This window comes from Meleagris gallopavo, chromosome 1 (assembly GCF_000146605.3).
Source record: "Meleagris gallopavo isolate NT-WF06-2002-E0010 breed Aviagen turkey brand Nicholas breeding stock chromosome 1, Turkey_5.1, whole genome shotgun sequence".
NCBI lineage: Eukaryota > Metazoa > Chordata > Aves > Galliformes > Phasianidae > Meleagris > Meleagris gallopavo.
The window spans coordinates 41,643,972-41,667,295 of record NC_015011.2 but is presented as its reverse complement, the minus strand read 5'-3'; the positions used below and the strand labels follow the sequence as shown (position 1 = coordinate 41,667,295).

The 23,324-nt window shown below is 43.9% G+C and overlaps 1 protein-coding gene and 1 long non-coding RNA gene across 2 annotated transcripts; both read left to right on the top strand.

The window, feature by feature from the left end:
- The first annotated feature begins 6 nt into the window (after positions 1-6).
- DUSP6 (dual specificity phosphatase 6) lies at positions 7-4,414 on the top strand. The gene is made up of 3 exons (XM_003202120.4): positions 7-714; positions 1,136-1,573; positions 2,915-4,414. The coding sequence occupies exons 1-3, from the start codon at positions 312-314 to the stop codon at positions 3,220-3,222; spliced, it is 1,149 nt and encodes a 382-aa protein (XP_003202168.2). The 5' UTR covers positions 7-311; the 3' UTR covers positions 3,223-4,414.
- Positions 4,415-9,531: 5,117 nt separating this feature from the next.
- On the top strand, positions 9,532-23,324 carry LOC109366551. The gene is made up of 2 exons (XR_002112878.2): positions 9,532-9,750; positions 23,112-23,324. It is a non-coding gene; the product is annotated as an uncharacterized LOC109366551 (long non-coding RNA).

Genomic DNA, 23,324 nt, shown 5'->3' with positions numbered 1-23,324 from the left:
AAAAAAAGGAGAGCGGACAGCAGGCAGCGGCGCACGCACACGGAGCGCACAGACACACACACACACATACATACATACACACATACATACACACATACACACACACACACATACAGACACGCACGCAGCCGCTGCTCCCTCCCGTGGCTCCGCCGCCCGGCGCGGGGGAGGCGCGGGGGGGCTGCGTGATTCACTTCCCCGGGGCGGGGGGAGATAAGTTGTGCGGAGTTGCGGGGCCGCAGCCCGGCCGCACACCCTTGTGAGCGCGAGGGGCGCTTCCCGAGCCCACTCCGCGCCCCCCGTCCTTCCTCATGCTAGATACGTTCAGACCCGTCCCTTTCGCGTCGGAAATGGCGATTAGTAAATCCGTGGCGTGGCTGAACGAACAGCTGGAGATGGGCAACGACCGGCTGCTGCTGATGGACTGCCGACCTCAGGAGTTGTACGAGTCGTCCCACATCGAGTCGGCCATCAACGTGGCCATCCCCGGCATCATGCTGCGGCGCCTGCAGAAGGGCAACCTGCCCCTGCGCGCCCTGGTCGCCAGCAGCGAGGAGGACCGGGAGCGCTTCGCCCGCCGGTGCGGCACCGATACGGTGGTTCTGTACGACGAGCACAGCCGTGACTGGAACGAGAACACGGGCGGCGAGTCCGTGCTGGGGCTGCTGCTCAAGCGTCTCAAAGACGAGGGCTGCAAGGCGTTCTATCTGGAAGGTGAGCGAGATTCTACGGTTCTATCAGAAGGGACCGGGAGGGCCCGGGTACTGCGCGCTGACAGCCCGGGCAGGGGCTTCTCCCTCTCCCCGCTTTGTTTAAAGGGGCCCCGGGGGCTGGAGGGCTGTGATGGGGAGCGAGAAGGACGGACAAGCGGACTGCCGCCCGCACAGCGCCCCGCAGCGCGGAGCGGCTTCGGGCTGTAATCCCGGGCGCTCTGAGCCCCGCGCAGCAACGGGAGATTTCGCTAAACCTTCATTTGGGTCAGTCCGTCTGCCGACAGTGTGGCGTTTTCCTTTTTTTCCCGAGACTCGAGGAGGTGGGGAAACAGATGTCCCTTTGCAGACTGAGCTCTCCCAGGCTTGCCACGATATATATATCAATCAGGTTGCGATTTTTTTCCCCCTTGCTTTCCTACTAGGTGGCTTCAGCAAGTTCCAGGCCGAGTTTGCCCTGCACTGCGAAACGAACCTAGACAGCTCGTGTAGCAGCAGCTCCCCTCCTCTGCCCGTCCTGGGCTTGGGAGGCCTCCGAATCAGCTCCGATTCCTCATCGGACATCGAGTCTGACATTGACAGAGACCCCAATAGTGCCACCGACTCGGATGGCAGCCCGCTCTCCACCAACCAGCCTTCCTTTCCCGTGGAGATCTTACCCTACCTCTACTTGGGCTGTGCCAAGGACTCCACGAATCTGGACGTTTTAGAAGAGTTTGGCATAAAATACATCTTGAATGTTACCCCCAACCTGCCCAACCTCTTTGAAAACGCCGGCGAGTTCAAGTACAAGCAGATCCCCATCTCAGACCACTGGAGCCAAAACCTGTCTCAGTTCTTCCCTGAGGCCATCTCCTTCATAGGTGAGACCCCATTCTTTGCTAGCAGCTCCCGTGGCAAGCAGCAGAATCCCCATTCCCTTCTCAGAAATCAAACAGATTTCGGGTGAGAAGTGGTAGCAGCGTTTCTCGCTGTCTCTGGGGGATGATGCTCCGCTTTCTGATCTTTAATTTTTTTTTTTTTTTAGCCGGCTTAAGGGGTGACGGTTTATTGAGGAGAAGTGTGCCATGTGCAGGCTGCAGCTGCATACCTGGCCTGGTGCTGGGAATTCCTCACTGAGCCGCCTGCGTGAAGCCGGGGACTGAGCAGTGCGCAGGATGGGGTTATTTTTAAATCTCCTCTTAGGGGAGAGGGATAAGGCAAATGAGCCCCGAGCTGGTGGTGGCTTATGCGTCTTTTGTTGCTCTTTTTTTTTTTCTTCTTCTTTTTTTTCCTTTCTTGAGGTTACTGGAGAACAGCATAATGAAAAGAAACATTCTGGGGAGCTAACTTTAGCTTTTAAATGCGAGTTACTCATAACCGGCATCCCTGGCAAATGTATAGTCAGGGCTCTAATTAAATCCCACGGTAACCATGATCTACCTCTCGGGCGCGGTGCCCCGGCCCTGTGCCGCTATCCGCTGGCTCTGGGAACGCGTTCCCGTGGGCTCGAGGCGTCCGCGTTCGCCTCCCCGTCTGCTGGGGGAGGGCTGAGATCGGGGTGCGGTGGGGTGAGCACCGCATTATCTGTTGGGAAGCTGTGCTGTAATCCGGTTGAATGATACCGGTAATAGTGGAGAATGTAGGTAATCTGAGCCCAGCAGGAAGAAATGTGGGCTGGAAGCCACAAAGAAACTAATCTCCAGGCATTGTAATGCATTTCCTATTACAAAGGAACCCATTTTCAACCAATGTTGACATCCTGTTCCTCCTAATGGGCTGTCCCCTGTGACTTCCCTCATTCTTTTAAAATGCCTGAATACCTCCATTGTTAGCTGCACAACAGTTGGGGAATAATTTAATAGACCTTTGCAGTCTGCTGGTCTGTATAAAAGGCATTCAGTGACATATTGCAGGATTTCCATGCTGGGGCAAGGGGACTAGGAATTTAAAGCAAATCTCCAAGCGAAAGAGTGTCTTTTAAAGCCGACTTTAAAGCAGTGTCATGTGGCGTACTCCCTTTGTCTCATTCTTAGTTTCCTCAGCTTTTGGGCTCCTGTACATGCACTTGGGGGGATTCGCCTCTTGTCCTGGTTTTAAGCCGGTGAAGTTAACTCTTGCGTGGTACTGCCGCTGAGATCAGAACGGGCTTTTCTCTTTACCCGATGTTAATCTCATTTGTGTCGTGAGATCTGATGTGTCCTTCTCTGCCTCTTTGTGCACAGATGAAGCGCGGGGGAAGAACTGTGGAGTCCTGGTGCACTGCTTAGCGGGGATCAGCCGCTCAGTCACGGTGACGGTGGCCTACCTCATGCAGAAGCTCAACCTGTCCATGAACGATGCCTACGACATCGTCAAGATGAAGAAGTCCAACATTTCACCCAACTTCAACTTCATGGGTCAGCTGCTAGACTTTGAGCGGACCCTGGGGCTGAGCAGCCCCTGTGACAACCGAGTGCCCAACCAGCAGCTCTACTTCACCACTCCTGCCAACCAGAATGTCTTCCAGGTGGACTCCCTGCAGTCCACGTGAGCTCTCACAGCTTCCCTTCTCCTGTCCGTTCCATGGGATCATTCCTCACTGGTTTCTCCTTGGCAGTGAAGAAAGAAAACACAGCTTTCTCTATTTTCTGGCCTGTGGCACTGCAGAGCAGCAGCCAGCGCAGGCTAGAAAGGGTCACGCAGCACGGAACCGGCTATTGCGGCGGGAGGGAAGGCGACGAGCTCTGGGAGGCCATGGAGGCCGGGCGCAGGTGGCCGCGTCCTGCTGGCCAGCCCCAAGGACTGCAGAGGGGCGCAGTGGGGCTGGATGGGCCGTGCACATGTTCCCCGGGACTGGGACTGCCCCGCTTCCCTCTGTGCTTCTGGATCTGTGACATAGGTTCTGTCTTCAGTGAAGACTGGTTATGTTTTGTTTGTCACTTTTTAATTTAGAGGAGCCAAAGAAAGAGATTTCAGCATAGTGTACTTGGAGTATTTGTTTGCCAGGAGCTCAGTAGTGTTCTACTTGATCAATGTAAATATTTAATCTTAAGTCGATTTTCAGTTCTTTTTTTTTTTTTTAAATCATATGTATTCAAGAAATCAATCCAAGGGACGCCTAAGTTTTTGTTCTCTTCATAAATTCTGCTTTATTTGTTTGTTCTTTTTTTTTTAATTATGGCAAAGAACATATTTGCAGCATGCTCAATCTTACTGTTCAGCTGAGGCAAGCTTTCCACAGGGAGAAATGGCAATGGTGAGAAGTTTGCAAGTCATGTTAGTGAACAAGTACAATCTCTTCCTTCATATATTTTTCTTGTGGTGATTTTTTTTCTTCACACTCTTGATGTAGTTTCCACATGATATATATATTTTTTAAATTAAATTAATTTTGTTTTTGCCTTACCTTTTGTAAATAGATCATCTGGGAGGAGATTTGTCTTTGAATGCGAAAGATTTTTGATCACTTTTTAGAACTTTCAGATGTACTAAACAGTGCATTACCTCTGTACAAATTCTTCAGGGAGCTTCACCTCAAATGCAATATTTGCGTCTTTTTTTTTTTTGTATAAAACTGGAAGTATGTGCGAGCATTTGTACCTGTGTGTACGCACAGTGAACCTGCACACGGTTGCCAATAAGGGAGAGTCTAATTCACGATGTAAAAGTTTTAAGATGGAATTTATTATAAGAATGTAAAACCTTAAATTATTAATAAATAAATAACTATTTTTGGCTATTGAGAACCGAGCTGGTTTGTTCTCCCTCGTCCCTCTGTGTGGGTGTGGTTGAATGGCACATGCACATATGGTTCTGCTTAAAGGTAATTGTTTTCAGCTTTTGTACAGCTCCTGAGACAATAAGGCCTTGCTTTGCCATTCAGTTCTCCAGTCCCTAAATGAACAAAGTGCATGGGCTGGGTCCTTGCCTCCTTTTGGTGGAGGTCTTCAGGTTAATCAAAATGTCCCAACACCTCTCTGCAGCCCCAGGGATGCACCTGGCCCTGGGGCATAGGGATCACTTTTAGAGCAAGGAGCTGGTGTTTTTTTTCAGCAGCTTGTTTCTTTTGTTTATTTACAAGTGAGGGCAGCTCCATTGTGAATGGCAGGAGGTGGGATGCCATCCCTTTATCTGTATGGGAGAAATTCATTTCCAGAGTCCCATCAGTGTCTGCAGTCAGTCCATGTTTATTTGTCTCTGTCAGACCGTGCTGCAGCTTAGCAGGTGAAGGCATGGAGGAAGCATCCCTATATACCCATGGTCACCTCATATCCTCTTTGGCCCCTTTGAGCGGCCCTGTCTCTGCGGGAGGGAATAGAGGGGATAACTGCGGTTGCAAAACTTCCTGTAGTGACTCACTGACATCCCAGGGAGCAGAGCCCCAAGGTGCCAGGCTCCACGTGTGGGATAGGGGAGATGGAAGGCCCTCGGGCTGGGCCACAGCTGAAAGTTCTGCATGGTTCTGGGCAACCAGAGCATATCCCATGTAATTTTAGCAACTGTGAGTGTGTGAAATGAAAGGCATCAAAACATGGGAAAAAAGTGAGTCAGTGTCTCATGCAGTAGTGGCCTAGATTGAGTGCATAAACTGTGAAAGTAGAAGTGGGTTGCAGTTAAACTTGGCTTGTGCTAATCCAGTTTTGAACGGTTTCCGCTCTTGGCATTCCCTATGCTGCTCTGTTCAAAGTGGAGATTTGCAAGCAGCTCTAGCAATTTCCTGTCCAGCTGCAGCTCAAGTGACTCTGTTTTTTTTTTTTTTTTTTTTTAATATGGTCTGTGGATAATTTTAGCCAGTTTCCTTTTTGTGGATTATTAATCTGCTTTCCTTGTAGAAACCTACATAGCTGCGTCCCTACTGTTCTGCTGAAGTCAACAGATGGCCTCGCCGCCACTTCCTCTCGCTTCGCTGTGGGTTTGTTGTCAGGCCACTTCTGAAATTAATAGTGTTTTCTGGCCAGCTGCCACAGGCCATTACCACAAAGGGGAAGTAACACATCTGAATAGCAGGAAGCCAGGCAGGGTCACCCTGTGAGCTGAACCTGTTGAGCGCAGCCGGGCCTCTCTCATTCAGCAAGTGTCAGGCTCCCTGCCTTCCCTCCCTGTTCAAATCAGCTCGCAATGCCTCAGCTGTTTGTGCCCGGCACATATTCCCGGCTAATGGATTGCAAATGTTAATTGTGACTAGGTAGCCTCTAAGGTGAGGAGGTAAATAGCAGTGTGCAATGAGGCAGCTGAGGGGAGGCCCTTTGCTTTCTTTGCAAGCTGCTTTGAAAAGTTAGTGCTCACAAGGGCTTCCTGCTTCCTTCCTGCTTTGCCGAGTGACTAATGCCAAGGGGTAGTTCTGCAATTCATCATTTTTCAGGATAAGCAAGCGAGGGAAACCAGCCTTGCTTACACACCCTGCGGTGGCCAGGCAGAGAACTGGCTCCTTGCCATAATTTCTCCTCAAACAGGCCCTGGACCAGGGCTGTTGGTCAGAAACTGCAGCTGAAGGTGAAACAGAACCAAACGAGAGCAACTTTGGGTGCAGGCAGACCAACCACAGCTGTACCACATCTAATCATACAACACCTGGTTTGACCCGTGATTTTGCTGGGATTCTTCGCACTTTCTGGTGTACCAGCTCTGAATTACAGATGGTTTAGAGGGAAAAGAGGAGAGGGCATTCCCCAGCACTGCTTACTTCCACTTGCCTGTGCCCCAGCAGTGTGAAAGCAATGGCATGGCCCACGCAAGCCCTCGCTGGCTTTTCTGAGGCTGGGATCTGTTTGCCCTGCAGTCGCCCCCCGCACTTGTTTCCCAATAACTCATGGCCTCTCTGCCCTCCCTTGTTTCAGGTCTCGTGGGGATGGGGCAGAGGTCTCAGGCTGCTGGGGCGTTTGGCAGCTATAGCAGTTTCTTGGCTGGTAAAGTAATTTGTAAAGGGAAGAATAAATCCTTTGTGCCTGCAGGGACAGGCCCAATGTCTGTAAGGAAGAGGGGGGGAATATTCCCCCTTTGTAGCTCAAAAATCACAACATGCTTCATATTATAGTGGAGGAGTGTAAGATACTGAGTTACTTCAGAAGCTGTGGAGGAGTCAAGAAGGAAACATACCACCAGGGATGAATCTCTCAAAGCCAAAGCTTTCTCACATGGCCCATCTGTGCCTTTAGCACAAAGGGTGAAATTGTGTCCCATGGCACCAACATCCCCTTTGCTCCTGCAAGGCCAGGGTTCCCCTTGTCGTTTGGGTGTGCATTAGCACTTGGCTTTCATTCTCTGTGCAGGAATGTTGTGCAATTCATAATGCTGTGTCCCTTTCTCACATTTCTACTTTCCCATTCATGCCCTTTCAAACCACTCAATGACTGCCTTCAAAATGGCTTCCACCTCCTTCTGTTTTTGTTATTGTATCTGTCATTTTCTCTTTCCCTGTTCTCTTTCTTGTCCTTTCTCCCATCACCTTCTGTTCTTACACAAATGTTGCCCTAAGCTCCTGGATCGTTTTTTACTTTTCTTTCATTTTCTTACCCTCTTCCTGTTATACTCTTCCTGTTCTCTTTGTATTTCAGCTCCACTTTCTCCCAGCTTTAAGTCTCCCTTCTCTTTGTTTTCACAGCGAAGGACAGGATAAGTCTCACAGACTCAGTTTTCATGAATGACAGGAAAAGTGTATTCGAGAGGAAGAGGTAAGAAAATACTGCTGTTGTCCTCTTACCAGCTTCCAGGAGATGAGTTTTTTCCCCATCACCATTCCCCAGTGTATTTGACTCAGGCTTCCCAGAGGGTCAATTATGGAAGGAAAGTGGGGAGAGGCCTAGCACGTGGCCACCCAGGGCGTCTGTGCTGGCAAAACTGAAGCTGATGGACTGGTTGTGTATCTGGAGAGTGTTTCTTCAGCTTCTTCTGCATTCTGAAAACCATGTCCAGAAAATAGTGTGCCAGACCCCATCCTACAGCAGTAACTGCAGGACTTCAGCAAGGTGCTGCCTACAGACAAGGCATCTGGGTCTTCCCCAAGCAGTTCATAGCTCAAAGGCAATGCCCACTGATGTTTCCTCATGGCACATGGGGTCAGTGGTGTGCAGGTTGTGTGTCTTTGCCTTCCCCATCAGCCGGAAATGGATAGTTCTGCATCATGTGTCTCCTTCCTTCATTGCTAAATTGGAGAGATAAGCATACGCTGTACTTGATAGATAGCACAGAGAGCTGGTATGGGAGCTGCTGTCTTTTAAGTAAAGCGTGTGTCTCTGTAAGGAAAGGAAAAAAACACGTTAGATGCTTTCTGCTGTTTGTTATCATAGGAATCTGCAAGTGCTGAGGGAATTCTGGAGTGCTCACAGCCTTAGCTTTCCCTCATAAGGCAAAGATGAAGGATGTTGACTTACCACAAGCACAAGGAGATGATTATCAGATGGAAAGTGGGGGTATGGAGTCTGTTTAGGAAATATCTCTTCATGACAGAAGCTGCATTCAGGACTATATTTGAGATGCATCGGAAAGTGCACCCTGCTCTGCTTCACAGCTGCGATCCCCAGGACGCAGAAAGCAGAAACGCTGGCGCTCTCCCACCCCCAGGCTGCTCCAGCACTGCGGATCCCAGCGACACAAAATGGCCCTATGTGGGAGGTCTGCTCACCCCAAAGTGCAGGCCGTGGTGAGGCACTCTGCTCGTCTCGCCAGAGGCACAAGTGTGCCGAGGAGTCCTGCTGCCCAGCTCTTCTGCCTTTCCAAATGGGCAATGCCTAACTCCAAGACTTCCATTTTAATTAATTTCTCTGTTTTTCTGTTGAAGTCATGTTTTGGGGCACTGTGGAAGTCTCTTTCTTTCCTGCTGACTCCACAGGAAATAAATTCCCATCTGCAAGCGAAGCCATCTGAGAAACAGATTGATGGCTGACACTGGTCTTACTTAGGGCAAAAGTTCACTGTGGTTTAAAGGTGGCATTTCTTCCATTCTGGGAGATGATGTCCGTACAGAAAAAGCCAGGAAGCAAACTGGGATATTTACAATTTGTGAAAATATGTTCACTTGGTGCATTGAACACTCCAGTGGTGTAAATAAGCATAGCAGCTGAGAATCTGCCATTGACGTGTGGATATTACAACCTTGAACATCTCAATGCTGCTATCTGCCTCTATACAGAGGCCATTGTGAACACGGGTGATCTTTTTCCTGCATGTAGTTCTGAATGAGACATAAGAAAGGTTAAAATATCTCAATAGCTCCTTATTTTTAAAAATGATGTTTTAGTGTCCTGAGGACCTATCAACACATTAAAAAAGTTCAGCATCAGTGAGAGTTCAGCTACTGCTCGACCAATGAGGATTTCCTGTGCTATCAGTGATCTAAACTCCATTTTCTATGTCAGTATTTCCATCACAATCGTTTGTCTGAGGGGTTTCTAGGCCAGCCCTGCCCTCTGAGGACACGCTGCTCAGTACTTCTCATCCAAGCAGAACCACTGAACTGACTACATCTAATCATAGGTAACTGGGTAACACACAGACTGCAGGATGTTTTTGTTGTATACACAGACAAAATGTGTCTGATTTCTGGGAATACAAAACGAGAACAGCAGATTAATCTTCACACATACCTTTACAATCCCTCACCCAGGTTTTGGTTTTAATTGACGTTTTGCAGGCTGCTGTATGTAAACAAAAGCTTTTTTATATTTGCAAATTACCGTCAGTGCAGGCAGCAATGTCTGTAATTAAGGTGGACCAATGCTTCCGCTTGTAAGAGGATTTTCTTTTCAGATGTTTACAACTTTGCCAGACTTTGTTTGGACTCGATTATAAATGCCTCAGGCTGATCTATAAAGATAAAAAGAAATGAATATCCCTCTGAAAATGTCATCTGAGAAGGCTTGGCTCCTTTTTCTAAAGAAGATGCCTTGTTTTCTTGTCTGTGTAACAAAATCCCTGACTGTTTCCTTGAACAGCCCCAGCACTGGGTGCCTGGAGGAAGGGCGGTGAGCTTGGCCAGGACGTGTGGCTGCATGCTGCTGCTGCCTGCCTGTAGGGCACCCTGTACCCGAGGTCTGAGCACCTGGAAAGTGGCACATTGCACATGCCAGGCAGAGCTTTGTTGGTAAGTTAACAGCAATAAAAGGCAGTTGAGAGGGTTTCTGGTGCAGAGTGATGGTGGGGTCTCTGATAGCACAGTGCCTGGGAAGAGCCGTGTTGTCTGTACCTGAGCAGCTAGCTTGCATGTCTTTGCATTATGCAGTATAAATATTTCTCACCTCTCTTTCCCGAGGGAAAATATGGGTGATATGAACCATTCATGAACATTCTGGGGCTTTGACAGAGGAAAAAATGAACATCATTTGACAGGAAGCAGGGTGCCTTGATGACATTAGGCAAGAAGTGAGTCTGTGGCAGTTTCAGGGTTTCAGCAACATTTAAAAATTGTACACTTGGAAGTATCCCATGTGGCAGCTAGGTGTGGGACTTCTGTAATCTTAACAATGTCCTTCTGATAAAGTTTTTTCTTCGTGCAGCAATACGTATCACAGCCTCTCCAATGAGGTCTAAATGAACAGCATTCCTATGGCTTTACACAAGAGTAGCTGAGATCACACTTGAGCCCTCAGTTTGTTATTATGGTATTAAGGTTTCAAAAGATCCTACCAATTATGGTGGAATAAAATTAACAGGATTCTCATTTTTTATGCTTCAAAGTGTATGTAAGCTTCCTTTGGCACAGATTTCAGTCATCAGATAAGTTTATACAGTACCTTGGCTAATGAGAGCTGGTTAGAGCTATGGGGCATTATTGTGATGTTAATAATAAAGATGATAATTAACCAAGGTCAAAAGAAACATTCCATTTTTTTCTGAGTCCTGCACAGCCAGGTACAGCATTTAGCTCAACTTAAACAATGTGCATGTTGCTATGTTCTGGAATGACAGCTCTTGCCTACGTCTTTGAATGGCTGAGTCTCATTACAGAGTTCAATGAGGTTATTCCTGTCAGGAAAGTACTTAGCATACTTAGCTATTGGCTGAATCAGGAACTGGGGTATTCTTTTGGCTGTGAAAATACTCTGCAGAGTATAGGCCATGTAATAATCAATAATACTGGCTAATGATTGAAGAAGCCAGGAATCTTTGTGCAGCCAGTTTTCCACAATGCTAGAATTTTCTGAATTAATTAATGATCTAAATGCCCTTGTGTTTTGGCTGAGAAGCATATGGCAGAAGGAAGCATTTTGGAAGGTGCAGAACATTCACACCCTGCGAGGCTGGTCTCTCAAAGGATCATTGAACCAGGAACTTGGGCAAGTTGATCACAAATCCTGAGCCAGTTTGGAAAAGTCCATCCTCATCTCTGGATCCTGAGAGCATCACAGATAGGGCTCATAGTTCATGTCAGTGCAGCACTGTAAATACTATCCCTCAAAAAAGGCTGAATTAATACAGTGGTCAGACCCAGGAACTGTGCATGCAAGTGCCATTACTTTGCTAAAAAGGAAAAACAGACTTTCTAATGTGTTCTTGTAAAGGTGAGTTACTATTATTTAAAGAATGTTGAAAGAACATGCATTGTTTCAAAGTGAAAGCCAGAAGATCCTGTTCCTCGGGTCTCTTGCCTATGGTTATGATGAGGATTGATCCACTCTCTGTAGAAGTTTCTCGCTGTTTTTATATTTGGGTGTTAGACTAGAAGTCACAATTGTTGTCAGATATGTCTTTGATCTGTTGGTAATCACAGACCTGGCTAAAGACACTGGGTTTACTTCTTTCATACTCAGTACCAGAGCATTTAATAAACGCTCTTTTGTACAGTGATGGTAGAAAGCAGACATGAGTTATGGCCCAAGGCAAGGAGTGCATGACAAAGCTTGAGCAGTACCACACTGCTTGATTTGTGCATGCAATAACAAGAATATGATGGGCAAGCTGTTGTTTGGACAGAAAACAGAAAATCACCAGACTATAAGCTACTTATGGTCATTACTTTGAGATGGAGCAGAGAGCCAGGGTGATGGGTGCAGTGTACTGACTGATGCTAGGCCAGACTATCAGGTGATCAGATCCCACTGAAAAGGCAGTCTGTCCCCTGCAGTGTGTGCTTGCAGCCCCAAAAAGCAACCATATCCTGGACTGTATCAAAAGAAGGGTGGCCACCAGGGTGAGGGAGATGATTGTTCCCTTTTGCTCTGCCCTTGTAAAGCCCTGTTTGGAATACTGCTTCCAAGTCTGGGGCACAAAAAGGACATGGAGTAGTTGGAGCAGGTCCAGGGGAGGCCACGAGGATGATCAGAGGGCTGGAGCACCTTTCCTATGAAGAAAAACTGAGGGAGATGGGCTTGTTACACTTGAAGAAAAGAAGACTCCAGGGAGGCTATAGAGGCCTTCCAGTACCTAAAAGAGAGCCTAAAGGATAGCTAGAGAGGGACTTTTTACAGATGCAAGTAATGATAGGAGAAGGGGTAATGGCTTTAAGATTAAAAAGGGTAAATTTAGATTAAATATAAGAAAGAAATTATTCACTATGAAGGTGATGAGGCAATGGAACAGGTTGACCAGGGAAGCCGCATCCCTGGAAGCATTCAGGGCCAGACTGGATGGGGCTTTGAGCAATTAGATTTAGTTGGGAGTGTCCCTGCCCATGGCAGAGGGGTAGGAACGGGATAGTCTTGAATGTCCTTTCCAACCCAGACCATTCTGTGATTCTACCATTCACCATTGTGAAACCTTCAGGACTCCCAGACTGTCTCATTAGCTGGGTAACAGATAACTCCCACATGCAAAATGGCAAGTTCCTTATGGAAGGTGGCCAGTTTTTATTTATTCTGAAGCATTATTTTATATATACTTTTTCTTCCATTTCTGAACAAACCTTTGTGTAACAGTCACAATGTGCTTATAAATTAAATTATAAAATAAAAAGCTGTCCTATGTGAAGAATTATTGTGATATTTTGGTGGTGAGTTTTCATTTACAAAAGCAAAGTGGCATTTTGCGAAGCGAAGGCAGAAAGAAGCATGAATGGAGGCATTTGAATTAGGAGACAGGTTTGCATTTCATTTTGAGAATATCTGACTAAATATCAGTTTGTCATATTCACAGAAATATATTGCTGCTTTATGGTACTGTCATACCGGTTACTATAGCCTGTGACATGTTTAAATCAGGCAGATGGAGACTTCTTGTTGGTAGCGTATGATTCTTGAAGAAGCAATGCCTTTCGTACCTTGGGCACTATTCATGTGCTACATTTTGGAAAAAAATTGTGTGCTCCGTATTTGGGTGGAATTTAATGTTGTTGTGCCATCTATCTGGAGTAATTCACACAGCCATAATTAGCATAAAAATGCACTACTTATTTTCTATCTCCAAACCAGAAGAATGCTTCGAAAGCAAAATAAAACAACATGCATTGTGCCTGTGATTAGTCATTGCCAATAATTTATTTTACTCCAGTGTAACAAAGCCTGCCTATCACAGAAGAAAGTGGTGACTGATGAGACCTGTTTCACTCAGTTCATGTATGGAGGAATATATATTTGCATGTAGGTGATGTTAGTCTGGGGTTCCTAAAAACCCTGGGAAATGCCAACAAAAAGACAGACAACTAAACAAGCCTGGCTATTGCTTTATTTTTATTTTATTTTATTTTATTTTATTTTATTTTATTTTATTTTATTTTATTTTATTTTATTTTATTTCTTCTGCTTCTGTAAAGGCCAGAATCTTTCCTGTCCACAGCCCAGGAGAGGCCTCTTGGATGCCAGCTCCTTGGGAGGGAGATGTGGGGCTGGAAATATCCTTCCCTGTGCTCTCAAGCATTTCATCACTGAGCTAAGAGATGTTTTTGCTACCACTGGTCTTTTACAAAACCATTTTTTTGCCAATAGTTGTGCAAGTTTTTCTGTGAGTCTCCAGCTTTGCAAAGGACCCATAAGAGGATCCTTGTAGAGGTAGGTCAGCTTAGAAACAAAAAGCCATATCTGTTTTAACGTGCTTGGCTTAATTCAGCTGGCAAATGCAGCACCATTAAATGTATCTTTGCCCCAAGAATTGAACTGCGAGGTAATTCCACTGCTGTGCTAATTGCCACCATGTACTGAGGATTTCCAAAGATCTCTTGCTTGCACAAGTCCAAGCATTTCTGTCTGTTTCCTGAAAGCTCAGGAGGTGGCCAGGGTGCCATGGCAGAACTCAGCAGGACCTGACGTGAAATAGCTGGCCTCAGCACTTCCTCTCTTCCATTCCCATATAGGGGATCAACATCCCCTGGCAGCAGCAGGGAGGGCCCGCTGGCAGCCACAGGAGAACCAAGTGCCACTAATGCTGTCAGAGCTGTCAGCTTTGATACCAGCAATGGCATATTTGTTATCTTTGATGGCAGCGAGTGGAATTAATCTTGGAGTGACTCCATACTCCAAGTGTAATGAGGGCTGCCCTGATCTGTGATGTATTTCCATGCACAACATTTTATTTTGAATGCGGAGAAGTTTTTGGTGGTTAGGCTCTGATCTCTTGAGAAATGGGACCCTTTCCTCAACCTGTGCTTATGCCTGAGCAGTGGAGGCACAAAACCCAGCCTTGTGCTGTATGGAGGATACTGCTGTGCTCTGGAGTACACTTCCTCCACTGCACGCATCAGTCTTGACTTGTCCATCCTCCCAGCCACACTGCTAAGGGGGAAAAAAGTCCCTTTTGTCCCCATCCCTTTTAAGTCAAGGGAGGGCATCTCTCCATTTCTAGTGAATTTTGTACTGGGGCTCTGGGGAGAGAGATTTAAGGCAGATTATTTAATTTAGTAAATCAAACAGCTTTCAGAAACAGCGTGGCCCAAATAAAAGGTGCCATCAAAAATAAGATCTTTTGCTTTTGTCTTAATGAATGAAGAGACTAAAAATACATCCCCAAATGAAAGCAAGTCGGTAGATCTTTTACTGCTAACCGTGCTTTCACCTTTTGAAAGAAAAGTCTTTGCCTTCTTTCACGTCTTGCATTCAGTTAGCTCCTAGAGCTCAAATCTGCATTATCTCAGTAGGACAGTTTTAATTTTAACACTATCTGCCCTGATCTCTCTTTGTCCAGTTAACATTTCCTTGACCTGGAGTTCAACCTCTTTTACAAAGTAACCTCGGCCTTTGATGGCAGTAATTCTACCTTCACCTCAACTGATTCTGAATACATAACCTCCAGGCCCAAAAGAGAAGATTAGCAGACTTTACCCTTATTACTTGTTATTGTGTAGTTATTAAAAACGATTTTGGCTCCAGAAAATGAGGCTGTAGCCAGACAGAAGTTAGCCTGGGGTTCAAAAGTCTAGCAATCTTTGGCTCCACAGGCCTATAAAAGCAAAGTGTTGACTGAATGCAAACAGCCTGCATTGAGAGAGGCCCCGACAGAGGCAGTGACAGCAGGCCATCAGTCACAGGGAGCCGCGGGGGGTGGAGGAGTCTCCCTAATGGCTCCTCACTGGCCTATTAATGGATGACTCCATTTGATTTCTCTGTCGGTGGGAATGCCAGACATTGTGATGGCTGCAGCACACGGACCTTTACGTGCATGCTCTGTTCTTGGGATTTTGGAAGGGGTGAGTAGGTCTGATGCACAGCTGGAAAAAGTAATCCCCTGTGCATGGGATGCCTGCAACATGCTAATCTGCCACTTCTTCAGGTGCTTATTTTAGACTGGTGTAATGAGCACCTATCAACAATTAATGATGACTGTTGCATCGGGGAAGGAACAGGAGTCCCTTTTGTGAAGTGAGAAGCAGTCAGTCAACTCCTCACCTTCAAGCATTAAATGTCGCAAGAGGTCAAAAGGTTTTGCAAGGAATGCAAAGTTTGGAATATTTTTAATTAAGCTACATCCTTTGAAATTCTTTCAAGTCAATCTTCAAACAAATCAGGTCTTAAATCAACACTCTTTAAAAACACATACACCTCTGTTAAGTGCCTTCATACAAGCTCTACTGGGTATTGCAGAAGGCAATTAATATAATTTTATGGGAGTCATGGAAAATCTCCACTTATTTTTGTGTTCAATCCCTACAGGATCTGTTAATATTCCTTTTTCCTGAATACCCAAATTTCTTATCCTTGGTTTGTGTGTGAGTGGATTTGCTGTCTGAATTTAGCAATGCTTTAAGTATAAAGGTTACAGCAAGAGTTTGGAATATCAATGTTTTGTTAACCTAAGCCATGTCTGCTTCTTTGTTTGTTTGTTTGTTTTGCAATCTGTTTTTATGAAATTCCCATTTCTTAGAGAGTTACTGATTGGAAGATATCTTTATCATCCTATAAATAGAAGCTGCAGTTGACATACAAATATCTGTACTTGTGACTGGAGTTTAAGGCCCTTTTGTAAAGTTTTCTTTTCACAAAAAATTGAGCAGCTGGCTAAATCCTAAAATGCTAATTACACAAAAAAACCCCACAAAATAAAACTTGACCCAAACATGTAAAACACACTAAATGCTGTTAAGTGACAGCAGCTGATTTGGTTTCTATCCTAGCTGCCATTTTCAGATCTGCACATTTTCTGTGTTATTTTTGTGACCATTACACATGGGATTCAAAAGACTCTGCTAACTAAGACCTTTGATCCCTGGATTAACTCTTCCAACACTCTTCTTAAGCAACTAGGAACATAAAATTATTACCTCATTATCTATTTTGAGAGAATACTTAGAACGGCCTCTAAGAAGGACTGGAGGTGGCGCGTGAGCATCTCAAGTGAAAGTTACCAGGGAGGGGTTGCACCTATCAGTGTGAATAGTTCAAATTCCAGTCCTAAGCCCAGAACGAGTCCAGCAAAGTTATTCTGTTGGGAGTTCTGGCATCTACCCTGCTTTCTCCATGGCTACATCTGTGGTACAAAGGCAGCTGCTCCAGGGACAGCCTGTGACCACAGGCCAAGTGGTGGAAGATGATTCCTGTCCACAGTGCTCAGGAGTAGCTCTAAGGGCAGCATGGCAGGACTCAGGATAGAGCTTGTCCCAGGTCTCCTCTGATCCTGTATGGCCCTGAGAGATTATTGTCACTTGTTTGTGGTTAACTAATTTGAAGTATGTATTGCCTGCTTGAGGATTGCCATGACAGCACTTGGGGGATTTAAGGACACAAGGCCTGTTGGAATAACATCAGACGGCTGCCACGAGCTGACGGAGTTAAACTTGTTGCAATCCAAGTCCATTTTGTTTGTCTGGAGCACAGCCTGGAGCAAACTATTCTGTCAACTGTGTCCAGGCTTCCTCTCCAAGGAAACTGGTCGTTTCACTTCAGGAGGGAGCCTGGGATTGAGCAAGCATATATGCAGCATGAATGATGAGAGGATCAGATGCTGGCAGCAAACAGGAGTCTGAAAGTATGTGACGGAGACTTCTGTTTGATCTTTGACGGGGGGCCTGCTTCATCTATGTCAAGGGCAGCATTTGTGCTTGAAAACAACCCACATTCACAACTTGAGGCAGACAGATTTCTTAGTTTAAATGAAGATACTCAGTTACTCAGCAAGAGCCTGCATTGGAAGCTTAGCTACAAGCCCCTTTTCACTCTGAAAATGGTTGCTGCACAGACACAGCTGCATCTGGTCTCAAATTTGTCCTAATCTGGAATGAAGAGAGAACCTAAAGAAATTGTAACATGGATGGCTGTACTCTGAAGGCCTGCATTTTTTGCCACTCTTCTTTCACTTTGTGTAGTTCAATATAAGTCATACACCCTGTTTCACAAGAAGCAGGACAAGGAAGCCCAGCTTCCTATGGATTTTCATTTGACCTGGCCATGAGGGTCATTGTCCCCAAAGTCCATAAGACTTCCCCAGTCCCATAGATCTCCATTCCACTCATACTGCTACACATCCTCCCATCAATCCTAATTTACTTCTGTGTCAACTAATTCCTCATGTTTTCCCTCATCTTATTTCACCCCCATATCCCTCAGCTGAGCACAGTGCTGCAGATGCTGTGGCTCATGTGTGTGCTGATCAGGGAGCAGGCAAATGCATGTTTCCTGTCCAGCCAATAAGTCCTGTGAAACTCATGGTGAAATTGATCTGCATCATTCAATTTCCTGTACTCGTCTGCTGATTTTCATGAGACTTGTGGAAACTCCATCAGAATTTGCCTCTTTCAGTCAGGCTTGATTGTCAACAGCTGTCAGATTCAAAGAGCTATCAGGATAGGAGGTGAATGACAGACAAACTGAGATACAAATGGATAGACAGCAGGAATGGAAAAGCTCAAGTTTCTCAAGAAATGAGGATGAAGAGAAGGTGACAATGATATCACCTTGGAGCTCTGTCGGCAGCTGGCACAGAGAATGTAGTTACCAAGCATGGCAAAGCTGTGCTTCAGAGCTGGTTCCTGACACTTTTTCTCAAAACCTAATGTGACCAGGTTGAAAAGGAAGTTCCTCTAAATGTGGTTACTTTATGCCTTTTTTTACACATCAGCATCAGAATATTCTCAAGGAATGCCACTGCCGTGCCTGGCAGACACTGATACCTCAGTGTTACCTGTACCAATGAACAGAGGCTTTTTGAATATGCAACATTGTTTTGTTAACTTTTACCATTTTAGCTTCTTTTACATTTAAGGTGAGTTAGCCAGTGATTATGCATCTAAAGCAAAGACATTTAGATAGAGATGGTAGAGATCTGTTCTAAATTGCATGCAGTGCAAGACCTCTGAAGTTAGCAGAATTCAAACTCTGAGACAGTACATATCCAGAGGATCAGTCTCCTGATACCTTTTGTATTTTTGCTTTTGTGTAGACAAAGCTTACCTAGTTTTGCTTCTGGACTTTATATCTGAAGTATGTGCTATTTTACAGTGGAGGATTTTGATCCTAAAGCAGGACTAAAATGTTTCTGGGAGGCTAAAGCCAAAAGTGTGATAGAAAATTCTGTTGGCAGAAAAATCAGCTAGCCTCTTGATGTGCTTACATCTTTAACCCTACATTTTCACAATGCATAGATTTACACTGTGTGTGTATTCACAGAGATCTCTTCAGAGCAAAAGGACTTGCAGATCTCATCTAAAAGCAGTACTTCCACCATCTAAGTCCCCCGGTAGACATGTCCCATGCTCAGAGGAACCTGAATTCATGTCAATAGCATAAGGCCTTTCAGAAAAAGCAGTACTGACAGCTTTCTTTTGAAATGATGGGAGTTTGGGAAGTGTTTATTTTTACCTTGTCTTTTTTTTTTTCCCCTTTGGTAACAGCTTAAATTTCTGTTCCAAAAGATCTAGAGCCCCTCTCAGAATTTCAAACCCAACTCCTGGGAAGACCAACCTGTTTTGACTGTTGTATCAAAGACAAGCAAGGAGCAAGGAGAGAAGTCTCTAAGTAATGGCACCTTTGCAGAGGTCCCCTGTAAGTAGCCAGCTGACTCAGAGACTTTAATATTCAAAAAAGGTGGTTTCTAACACAACCCTAATCTCAGTGTTTCTTATTGATCAACTAATAATTTCCTCAGATAGTGGCTGTTTAGGCTGTCTGTCTGAGGTGTAAACTGTAGCTGCACATAGTACTGGATCTTCAGTGGTCTGACAAAGACTTGTGTTCTTTAATCTCATTTTTCTAATAGCTTTGATGTAGGTTATTTAGCCTGAACAAAGGACATAAGACAAAATGTGAGAAGCCATAGAGGGTATCTCACCAGATTAACTTCTTGGTAGCTTCTACAGGATAAGTAGGTGAAGCAGATAGCTCAAAAACACAGTAATTTCATTCACTCTATAAATCAACATAGCACAAATCACTCATCAGAGGAACATGAGGTCTATAAACAACAGCTCCTTGCCATGGACAAGTTAAATGAATGATAAAGATCTGAAACATTAGTGCGTCAGAGGTTTCCTTCTTTAAGCTGTCTTGTGTATTTGCCTGCCTCTGTTTTCACACGTCCTCTGTTACAATAGAAAAAGAATGTTTTTTTTTGCAGGACAGCACAACTCTTTATTCAGAAAGCCAAAATTAGTGGGCTTGAGTGCCAAGAGTCCTTCTGTAGCCACATCTCTTCTGTGCTCTAGGAAGTATTGATGACTGTTTGTCATTTCAGCTGCACACACTAGAAATATATGTGGCCTCAGTATTCCAGACATTAATCCTATTTGCCTTTTACAGGCAGGAACTCCCAGTAGCCTCACCTGAAGTTTGTTAGGGTGGAAGAGAGGAGTTACTCAGTGGAACATCTTGATTGAGATCTCTTCACAGTATTTCTGTATTTCTTTTCCCCTACATGAGTCATACAGTCTCCATAAGTAGTACAATGAAGGTAATAGCACTTTACATACCACCACACCATGAAGGATATCACATGAAATTACCTCAGCAAAAGAGAAGACTGCTAATAAAAATAGATCTTATAAAAATTACTGCTGGTATCTTAGCCCTCCCAACGTCTCGCAACAGTTCTTGCATTTACGATTAAACTACACAGATGCCTGGCAGAACTATAGATCTGAAGAGAAATCTTGGTTGTATCAGCAAAGTTATTGAAGAAAACCTGCTACCACTCTGCTATCTATTTGTGGAAAGTTACTTTAATGTTCCCAGAAAATAATCTTAGGTTTAACTATTACCTGGAATAGGTCAAGAATATGAATTATGCTGCTTGTCTGCTTAGGGAATACTTATGTTTGAGGCAACGTGATGAGCCTTGTTTATGAATGTAAATATGGGCTGAAAGGGAAAGGAATGAGAAAACAATTTGTTCTATTTCTTCAGTGCACTACATACTGTGTGGTGCCACAGCAGGGGAAAATATTCTGGCAAAAGTTGCATCCATCCTACCTCTGGCTCATAACCAGATTGCTAATGTGTTAGTGAACTTGCTGCAACCAATCATCAGCCTCCAGGGCTTCTGGCAAAACTAGTTAGGCCCCTGAGTGACCCAGATTCACCTATCTACTCATCAAAAACACGCCAGGAGATTTCAAGTGTAGAGTTAAATCAATTTATATAAAACTTTCACTTGAAAGTGATCCTCTAGTTTAGAGGCACAGATCTTTTCTTATCTTGGGTGGCCATATACTTGTCGCATTCTTGTACGAGAAAAGCTATTCCAGTTTATTCCTGGTTACAAGGTTTTTCTTAGTTTCTGTGTTATGTTCACCCATGGGCAGTTTGCACTCAGCATTAATCAGCCTGATATCACCTACCAGCTCTACTATTTTTTCTCCCTCCTCTCTTTTTACATCTGAGGTGCAGCAAACATCACCTCACAGTTCTTGTTTTGCGAGACAAGTTAAGTGCTTTCAGTTTTTTTGTCATTACTTTGTTCACTGTATTTCTTCCAGCTTGCATTCATCTTTCTTGAACAGATGCAATCAGAACTATACACAGAGGAGGTTTCACAAGTACAATGACATTAAGAGTTTTTTATCTCTTCTGAAAAAAAGGATTTATAGGGATTGCACTTGCCTTTTTCACAGTCAGATCACACTGAGTGTTCATAATCATCTTGTGAGTAACTGATGTTCCCAGTTATTTCTCCATTTATCTCCAGCCAGCATGTTCTGGAAAAAAAAATCTTATTAGCAATCGGAATATATTGCAATCATAATGTTGTGTTTTGTGCTATTTCTATTACTGTAGACCTTAAAGTTATCCAGTTCTTCCTTTAAAATTGCCTGGTCCCACACTATGATGAAAAATACTTTCAAGTAAGAAAAAGAACTGTTACCTGCTTCCATTACCTCATTTCTGTTTCTGTGGCAAATTCTCTGATAGCAGTACTGAACAAGTTGGATCTCCTGGCTGATCTTTTATAAACAGCTTTTCTAGTCTTCCTCTAGACAATAGTTTCTCTTCCAAGACTACCTACTGTCCTCTGCTCATTATCCACCTATATTTGCAATAAATGTCTTCGTTGAATTGAAAATTTCCTTAATGTGTGAAAAGCTCCTTAAATGTTATACTTAGCTTTCATTCATCTTGTAAGACAGTTATCAAAGAAAGATATCTAGATGGCCTAACGTGGTAAAACCACATTGTAAATTATTTGGATTCTTCACACCTCTAACATTGCTAACATTAATAAGACTCACTAAAACCAAGGACTCATAACATTTACTTCTGGACTCAAGTGTTTCATCTGGAAATTGGAAACTGTTTTTAGCTCTCTAGGCTGGAAGGCAGCACAAAACAGTGAGACAACCTTTTCCCTGCATTGATTTCCCCACATCTACTCCAGTCAGGAGACTTTCTTTTACAATCTATGTAAATGCCATTAGAAATACAGTTCTTTCAAAAAAGAGGACAGAGAACAGTACCCTCCTCAGGTATAATAATTAAACAGTACTAAAAAGATCTCAGAATGCAATGCTTTTCTTTTTATTTTTTCCTGCTCAGATCCAGTGTTTCTCAGTGACACTTATTTTAGGTATTTATCATTAAGAATCGATGGGGTGTTCTTTTCAAAAGCCCCAGTGGCAGAGAGTAAATAAGATATGTGTTTATATATTGGTGCTCACATTTGCACTCATAATGCTTTCTACTGCATTACTCTATGGCGCTATGAATTACTGTGAACTTTAAGAGTAATGTAAAAAAAACTTCTAGTTTCTGGATGGTCCTTTTGCAAAATAGTTGTAAAATCCACCCCTAGCAGAGCTTTGTACATAACTAAACAATGATCAGCTAATTGATCTTTAGGGATCACTTTAGTTCTCACTGAAATTAATAGAAAGTTTCCCATCTATTTTGCTGAGAGCTGGGTCATAACCCTGGTGAGAGAGTAGATTAGCTCAGGAATATATCCATGGGAATTAATAACAACTAAAACTGATCTGAAAATAATCCATAAGAAATGCTTATGCAAAAAGACTGCATGGACTCACCTTGTTTCAGAAACACTGTGTTTGATCAAAGTGTGCGGTAATGGCTTCATCCTCTGGGGAGAAATTTGTTTAACTAAAGAAAGATCTTATTACAAGGCTTCTCATTTCCTGTTTAACAATCACAAACTGGATGCTTTGAGAATCAAACAAACAAAAATTGTACGTAGCAAAAATGATCAGTTGGCTGCGTACTATATAAATGCAAGGATTGTGGTTCTTTCTTCACCATCACATCAGACCTTCAGCTGCTAAGTCTGAATTAGAGATGAATCTCTATAGCAAGAGTCCATAATATGTTTGTCTTCTGGATTTTGTTATAAAGAGGGATTTGTGTCACACATTCACCAGAAAGTTAAACAATCTAATCAGAAGTTTGTAGAGCTGTCCAGTTTGCAAAAACCTACTCAAATTTAAAATAAACATTGCATATATGGAAAGCAGAAGGAAGTAGAACATCCTTTAGAAACTAGCTGTATACTTACTGCCAGGCTTATGATGAAAGTTTGTTTCTAACTTGGATGTCACTTGTGTTCTCAGCTACTCAGTTAATATTTTAAACATATGATATAACCATTAATGCAAAGGTGGTTTTTTATCGTTTTTTTTTCCTTTCTTTTTTTCTTCCCTTTATTTAGACACATTTCTATTTGTGGATATTTCTCTTTCAAGAGCAATAATGGAGATGAGGAACCATAACAAGAGCCAGCTGCTATGAGATTTGGAAAGACACGAAGATCAAGGACAAGTCATTCTATCTCTGTGAACAAATGATGAGCAGAGGTAAATATGTAATAACAGAAATTCAATTTTTAAATGAACCAAATGATAAAGACAAAAATACAACTTTA